The sequence below is a fragment of the Achroia grisella genome, unplaced genomic scaffold (genome assembly GCF_030625045.1).
Source record: "Achroia grisella isolate CSIRO2021 unplaced genomic scaffold, CSIRO_AGI_Agris_v1 utg702, whole genome shotgun sequence".
Classification (NCBI taxonomy): Eukaryota; Metazoa; Arthropoda; class Insecta; order Lepidoptera; family Pyralidae; genus Achroia; species Achroia grisella.
The window spans coordinates 193,005-201,885 of NW_026712999.1; the positions used below are offsets into that span (position 1 = coordinate 193,005).

Sequence of the window (8,881 nt, forward strand, 5' to 3'; positions counted from 1 at the left end):
AAATAAGGTTGTACATAATAATTATCTTCTTCTGATAGACCGTTAAATTATTTTTAATGGTCTATATATTTTATAAGTAATATACTAAATGACTGATATCTCAGAAGGGGTAGTCATTGTCGAACACAATACATAACATGTCCACCTGTCGCTCCATTGTAAGTATCTAGGGGATGGCGTAGATTGTATAATATTTCTTCAAAGTAATTAATTAGGAGCTCTTACATGTGTATATATGTGAGGAAACCTTAAGTTACCTTCTTTCATCTTGTGCCTACACTTGTAATATTTCTGTCAACACTTGAGACCCTTCCATTAGTTTACATTAAATAGGTTTAGGTAAATTCAGTCTACGTCCCGATTCCGCGTCGAATAAAACGCATTACTAATAAGCCATATAGCACACTCTCAACTAAACTTACTAATGTAGAATAAATAGTACAATTATTTCACCAGTTTACTCAATACCTAGACTAGACAATAAACAATATTTTATGTAGCGACACCTCATCACATCATATATAACGCTACAGTGGTGAGGTGATAACCAACCTAATAAGGGATTTGATGTCAGTACAGCCATAAAGACCATATAAATAAACACTACACACCTCGTATTCGAATAGTCATTTAATATTTATTACTCTATTTCCTCCCTTTGATCTGATACTGTGATATGATGACTTTGTATTAACTGTCTCCAAGTTTTTATTAACGTTTGACACGATATCTTTAATAGAACTTTATCAAATGTCTTATCTGTGGTACTAGGTACCTATTATATCAACGAGCAATATGTATTTATAAGTTTAATTTCATACGTTGATTTGTTATCAAAAAAACTTAGGAATAAATTCATTTGAACTGAATTCTTCCATTCTGAATGAGTGATAGAATCAAAATAATATGACTATTTAAAAGTGCTTATATTAAGTTTATTTAAATAGAGATTATTTATATTTTTAATCATATATATTTAAAAATATGACAATACTTAGAGCTTTCAAATTTTTCTAAATTGAAAGAGACCCTCCTGTACTAAAACCTTCTACAAAATCAAGTTAACTATAATAAAAGTTTGACCACTTTCTAATTAAAACATAGCTAATCGATAAAAAGATCAATACAAACTATATTCTTTTTAAAATTTATTATACTTTTATAACAATTTTAAGGTGTGGAATGTGCAATTAAATAATCTTACTAATATTATAAACACGAAAGTTTGTGAATATTGATGGATAGATGGATGTTTGTTAAACTAATTTTGATCTTTCTTATACATGAGAATAACATGTCAACAATATACATGACCATACATTTCATGCGAGTGAAACCACGGGCACAGCTAGTAGGTGTATAAATGCGATAAGTTCTCCCTCCACCAAACTGAGTTCAGCGAAATGTGGTATGCCCATATTGAAGTTGAAAATAACTCTCACCCCATCTAGTGAAACAGCAGTGATGGTATATCATTCTGTAAATATTTTCAGGAGCGCCAAAGACGTGAAATGGAGGCAACAGTCAATATTGAAGAACAGAAAACGTTAACCGACTGCGTGGACTATGATGCACTACATTTGCAAAAGTGAGTATAAACAACACTAGTTTGCTAATAAGCAGACTTTATTGTATATGGGAGGGGTTTGTTTGTAAAGTGAACTAATAGTCCCACTACTAATGTACCATATCAACATCGACGTTCCCCTTTGAGATCCATACATTCATTGTCATTCCAATTACATAAAAAATCAGCACTACGGACATCACGTTATCGTGTAACGCCGGTAATACCATTCATCATCGTTGCCATATTCTTATGCTATACTTTCACTGCCTTATCTCGCAATCATCCAACAGTCTTATCCTTCAACTAGAACACAGCTTCCATTTTAATTTGTTCAGCATCTTTATAAGTATAACCTTTTACAATGTCTACATCGGTAACTACCTGTTAGAGAATGGAGAACTGTCTGTAATAAGGAAAAGAGGAAGAAAACAAAATCATAAACTATCAAAGATTCAGGATCCAGGTTATTCAAATGCATCCTTCCAGTATAGCTTACCATCAAACGGACCACAGTTCCTTTTATATTTTTGTGAATACTCTTAGCTTTATGTAATGATGATGATGATGATGATACTTATAAAAGTTTACTTACTGTATCTAGACTTATTATCAATAAAACAGAAGAAAAAGTTAGAGAAAAGTTCCAAGAAGAAGACAGTAAACTATGACAAAGGAGATTACGACTGAAAACACTACTAGACAGTGAAGAAGAACAGTTCATTCAAGAACTGGTAACGAAACAAGAAATGGAGGGATGTGGCCCGTGCAAAGACAGAGAAACTAAAATACAAAAATATGAAAGTGCAATAGAAGAGGAGAAAATTACAGAATGTCAAAAAGCCGTTGAAAGAGAAACAATGTAAGTGATTCACTATATTCAAAACTAGATTTAATCATCATATATTTTTTGTGGTGTGATAGTATGTTTTGATTAGTCAAGGTCGATAATACCTTGGTAGAGAGAAAAGATTCCATAAATAATAACGTATAGATCTGTACCATACCTTCAATATTGGAAATATCAATACTCGATATGTTGAACGACCGCTATTAACCATACATACTGTACTTACATCAAATAATGTAGATAATTTAAATAAAGACATAATAGAAATACTGTCCCTAAATAGCATAAATATATTTTATCAAATCAGATGTTAATTTGCTGTAATCTATTCCATTACATACTTAGTTGATTTATATTATTTTGGTTAATTACCGCAACCAAAGCACGTGTGAGACCACAAATATTCTTAGCTTATATTAAAATCCATAATAATTAAAGGTACCGGAATTAAACAATATTATACAGTCTTTCAGAAATAACATAAATATATTTAAATTTGAACCATACCAGAAATCACTCCGAACTATTTTTATTATTAATTTTTATGTTTATGTTGGTGCACACTTTTATTAAATCCTAATGTTCCTGTAGAGCAAAAGGTATGCAATGCAAAAAAGAAGATGAACTATGTCTCAGAGCCATGCAAAGGATACAAATGCAAGAAAGGAAATACTTAGAAGAAGAAGAAAAAGAGAGGGAAAGGATGTGGCACAATATACTACTAGATGACGTCAAGAGAAAGGTTGAGAATTCACTTAAATTTACCTATTCAAATTTAAATGAAATATGAGCTTATTATAATAATTACTAATTCATACGATTTCTATTACTAATTCAATCCGACAGCCTCGGGGGTCTAGTGGTTTAGCACACCGCTTTACTATCCGATGGTCGTGGTTTCGATTCCTCGCACGGTACAAACATTTTGTATTCATGAGTATGATTGTTTGTATCGGTCTGGGTGTTTTCTATGTATAATATGTATTTATTTACAAAAAAAATATATCCATGTATTTATATCAGTTGTTTAGTATCCATAACACAAGCTATTTACTTGGGACTAGATGATGTTGTGTGAATTTTCCATGAGATATTATTATTATTATTATAGATAAAGCATTTACAGATTCAAATTCTTTAATCAATTTTCCATGAAAATTAGTTGGATAGGTTATTATAATACACAGAAGATTAACTGTATTGTAAAGAAATATAGGTATAGTTAATCTTTATACAGGTGTATATATTCACAGGAAGAACAAGAAAGAATAAAAAGGCAAAGAATAAAAGAAGAGATACTTGAACGTCGTATGGCATATGACGAGCAGATAGCTAGTGCTAACAGAAAAAGACAAGAACTATTAAAAGAAGAAAGGGAAAAAGAGAATAGGAAACTTGATAGGATGAAAAAGAAAATGGAACAAGATCACTATGATGGTAATACATCACAAAATGTTAAATACAATTTAACTGAAGACTTTTCGTTCACTAATATTTACATTTAACTCTAACTCTTGTTCATCTTTAGTTAATTAAGATGCTAACTAGTTAACTGATTTTTTATGTAAATGCATGTGTATATGTTACAGCTATAAAGCGTAAGAAACAACAGCAATTAGTTAATAAGCAAAACTTTATAGAAGGTCACAATGATAAACTCTCGAGATTAAAACAAGAAAAGATGCAGGAAAGACAATTAGACAATAATAGTATAAGAATAGCTTTAGAAGAATTACAGAGAGAAAGACAGAAGAAGATTGATGAAATGGTAAGCAAATCTTGAATGAATGTACTGAATGTTGGTACTTGTTTTAATATTTATTTCCTATAATTAAGGATGCTTTAAACGCATGCAGTAAGAATTCGGCACCGCACCTCGGTTTACCTCCAAGGAGGTAGTCAGAGACATTGTCAACTGTCGATGTTGTGGTGAACCCTTAAAACTGTTAACACTTAAAACAAAAAAAAACAAGCACTGAATAATAAAATATTTAAGACAAACTATATATTTTAAATAAATAGTTTCTAAGTTTTAATTTTTTCTTCTTTAACTTTAGCATAACTTACAAAAGGAGAAACAAATTTTCACGGCAAGCATCAACCAAGAAAGAAGAATAGCATATGAATTAGAACAAGAAGTCGATAAAGTAACATCGGAATGGAAACAAACTGAAGAAAACAAATTAGACGCATATCTAAAGAATGTGGAATATGAAAAATTAATAGAAAAACAGGTAAAATGTTAGTTATACCCGACATACATCATACATAATACGTACAAATTACAGTTTCCCACATGAAATGTACGAAATAATCAACTTAACCACAATTTGCTAAACATATATACAATTTCAATATATATATAACAACAAATATACAATTTCAAATTCACATGTTCCGGATTCATAGATTATAATTAGATGTAAATTGAAATAGCTGAGACCAGGGTTCTAGGAGTTCGAAGTGTACGCCATCGAAGACTTCAAATTCTGAGATCCCTATATTTTTTCTAACAATAAGTTTTAAAAATGCTAACATATTCTTTATATCTTAACATGTCTTGACAAAGAGTTTTATATCTCTTATTTATCAGTAATGTTATCCTGCATACAAACTTTCATCTAATCCTAATCTTTTTGAAGTTTTATTTTTACAGCAATATTAGCCTTTCTTCTATAATCTGATATAATGGTCCATAAACCAGAAATTATAAAAATTTGTTGAGTAGTTTAGGTATAAAAATTTAACAATCAAATCGTGTTATTTTAGTATAGTTGCCAACCGTCCTGTTTTCACAGGATATGTCCTAGTTTTTAACGTCCTGGGACTTCCTGAATAGCTTTTAAACAGCTTCCGGGGTTTTGGAACTTTAATATTTCCCCTCTTTTTTTAATAATTTGTTTTCAACACGTATAAGTTTTTAAAAAAAATTATATATAAAATGATGATATGATTATTTTATTTACTAGAATTTCATTTCACCTATTTTAACTACATATTAATTTAACTAATGCAACCCGACTACTGCGTCCTGTTTTTAAACTGAATTGTCCTGATTCTATCATCAAATACTGGTTTTAAAAATTGTAATTGGCAACCCTAATTTAGTATTTATAATAATAATCATTATAACTTTAACAGAAAGCTGCTGAACAGTACAAAAGATATTTAGAAGATAATAGAAATAAAATAGAGCGAGACCGTCAAGAGCGAAGCGAGAGGATGCAACGCGTCACAAGAACTGCTTTATCTGAACTGCAAAGGAAACTAGACGATGCCAATATTGAAATAAGAAAGCAAATTGAATATAGAAAGAGTTTGAGCGAACAAATTAAATTGTCTGTGTGTGTGTGTGTGTGTGTGTGTGTGCGTGTGTGTGTATGAAAATCAAAAGTTTATGTAAATATTCTCATACATAGTTTTTAATATAAAATATTGGATAAATAAAATATCAGTTTGAGATGTTGACAGAATCTGTTTATTATTCTTTAGATATTACATATAAGTATTTAATAGAAATTGTCTTGTGTGTGTGTGTGTGTGTGTGTGTGTGCGTGTGTGTGTATGCTATAAGTACTTTTGAATAGTAATTCCTTGACGCTATCCGCCAATATTTGAAAATAATGAAAGTCATACATACTATTAAATAATACGCAATTAGTAGAGTAAGAAACATACAAGATACGTTCTCGAGTGTAAGTTGAGCAACATTATATATAAATATCCATCTGATTTATTTATCTACTTCCATGACTATTTCATAATTGGAGTACTTAGTATATAAATAATACGATTATTAAAATACACTAACTCAAGTAATAAAACTTTATTAAGAATTCAATCTAAATATATATATGATCTATCAACGCACAGCCCAAACCACTGGACAGATCGGGCTAAAATTTGACATGCAGGTAGATGTTATGACGTAGGCATCCGCTAAGAAACGATTTTAATTAATTCTACCCCCAAAGGGATAAAATAGGGGATGAAAGTTTGTATGAAACTTTGTCAATTTTAAACCTATCGGGCTGAGACTTTGCATGCATAAAGCTATTATGACGTAGGCATCCCCTAAAAAAGGATTTTGATAAATTCTACCCCTAAGAGGATAAATTAACGCGAGCGAAGCCGCGGACAAAAGCTAGTGTTAGTATATTACTATAATATATTCTATTTACTTCATCGTCGTCATCAATTTGTCTCTTTTTGTTTTTTCGTCTACTTTGTCTATACAAATCTATTTAGATTTATTAATGGTCTGGTATAACTTTGCATGTAAATTTACCACATATCTATATGATAGCAGCTGTGAAGGTATTCTTATTACTTACATAGCGATCCGCCCCGGCTTCGCGCGGGTGCAATGCTGATACTAAATATACCTACCTACTACAGAAAATATAAACGTCCTTATAAAAAACGTTTACAGCTTTTTTGTCATTACACAGTACAAACATGTTTTGTTTAGCGTCGCCGGTCGGGCCTGTACCACCGCCGCACCGCTATGTCCCTGCTAAATTAAATCTGTAATATCTTCGGAAACATTCCTTTAAATTACATGCATAATTAATCTATATTAAATTAACAAGTGAATCTAAATCTTTATTAATTTACCGGCTGCGCCATGTTATATTAAGGTTTTTAATATAAAATATTGGATAAATAAAATATCAGTTTGAGATGTTGACAGAATCTGTTTATTATTCTTTAGTACTAATTCACTAAGAAGTTTCTATATACAACACATACTATTAAATAATACGCAATTAGTAGAGTAAGAAACATACAAGATACGTTCTCGAGAGTAAGTCGAGCAACATTATATATAAATTTCCATCTGATTTATTTATCTACTTCCATAATAAAAACTATTTCATAATTGGAGTACATATTATATAAATAATATGATTTAATTGGATAAAAATTAATGCTGTGTTGCTTGAAATTACTTCGTAAATAAGCTTTTTTCCCCCTAAAAAGGTAAAATATAAAAAATGTTTATTGTGCGTTATCCTATCTTGTGGGGTTCCAGAGTTTGCAATGTAAGCGCAAAAAAAAGTGTTTATTTACGACATTACATTAGAAATCTCTAAATTTATCAGTGTTTCTCTACAATATTATGCATGTATTATATATATAAACCTTCCTCTTGAATCACTCTATCTATAAAAAACTCCACTTCAGAATCTGTTGCGTACTTTTAAAAATTTAAGCATACATAGGCACGGCCTGACAGCGACAACGACTTTATTTTATTATTATGTATGTAATGATAGTGATAAGAAATACAATTGAACTTTAAAAATTTTCAGGAATTCGAATTAAAAGACATTGCTCAAAAGGATAGACCTTTCACTAAAATTTTAAGCATACATAGGCACGGACTGACAGCGACAACGACTTTGTTTTATTATTAATGTAATGATAGGAGTAAAAGACATTGCTCAAAAGGATAGACCTTTCACTAAAAAAGCGGAGTCGTTTAAAGATATCATGGAAAATAGACACAAAATGTCGTCAGCAAGAGTAAGGTGAATAACAAAAATGTTATTTATTTAAAATAATAATATTAATGGATAATTACCCACGCAACTTCATCTAGGTCACGTTAGAGAGAGGAAGCTCTGAAAAAATATCATATAGATAAGTACTTATTCTCGCCGTTGATACAAAAGTTATGTTTCTAAGTCGGGAGAAATTAAAAAATAAACAAAATAAATATTCTACAAATGTTGTTATAAACACATATCTAGGTACATGCATTTTTGTTAATGTTACATTATAATTTCATAATGTTACAATTCTTGAAATATTTATTATAGTGCGTTCTAAGGTATATAACGCCATCTAGTGACAAGATGTAAAATTAAATTTATAACTTTTTTTAATTTTTATTATTACAAATTTCGTGTTCGGCGAATACTTTGTTTGCTTTTAGGGTGTTTTTGTAATTCCAGCCATATATATTTGTACTATTCAGACACGTATATGTGTGCATCCATATATATGAATATAATATAATATTTGTATATATTTATGTAATATATTATTGTATCTCTTAGGTTTATATTATATTTATCGTTCTGTTCATATTTTGTTGCATTTTATTTATAATTAATTATATTTGCACCGCCAACAATTATTGTCTGCACCAACTATTAGTTGACTGGTACAAAATTCGGCACGGGGTGTTGAGTGTTAATTAATGTGCCGCCAATGTACTGTACTGTAATTTTTATTGTGTACATTGAAGTTAAAATAAATAAATAAATATTCCATGCCTAATTCCTCAGGATTGTAATTTATTATTTGTTATTTGAAGAACGGTTTAACTTTATTATTACTAATACTTGTTTTTAATTTGTTACAGCACGAATCCTGTGCATCCATTTAAAAAGTTTATAGACACACAAGAAGCAAAAACATCTACAGTTCAACTGCCTTCAATTGTTAAACGATAA

At 30.1% G+C, this 8,881-nt stretch overlaps 1 protein-coding gene across 1 annotated transcript; it reads left to right on the forward strand.

Moving 5' to 3' along the window:
* The first annotated feature begins 2,307 nt into the window (after positions 1–2,307).
* On the forward strand, positions 2,308–8,881 carry LOC131850189 (trichohyalin-like). The gene is made up of 8 exons (XM_059200362.1): positions 2,308–2,429; positions 3,009–3,159; positions 3,671–3,854; positions 4,007–4,185; positions 4,475–4,651; positions 5,559–5,781; positions 7,852–7,951; positions 8,791–8,881. Exons 1-8 carry the CDS (start codon positions 2,317–2,319, stop codon positions 8,879–8,881), a joined length of 1,218 nt encoding a protein of 405 aa, XP_059056345.1. The 5' UTR covers positions 2,308–2,316.

Excerpts from the sequence above, each read along its gene's own strand:
- LOC131850189 (XM_059200362.1), top strand. The coding sequence starts at position 2,317 with ATGGAGGGATGTGGCCCGTGCAAAGACAGAGAAACTAAAATACAAAAA. Across the intron at positions 2,430-3,008 it reads GCCGTTGAAAGAGAAACAAT|AGCAAAAGGTATGCAATGCA; the intron begins GTAAGTGATTCA and ends ATGTTCCTGTAG. Across the intron at positions 3,160-3,670 it reads TAGATGACGTCAAGAGAAAG|GAAGAACAAGAAAGAATAAA; the intron begins GTTGAGAATTCA and ends ATATATTCACAG.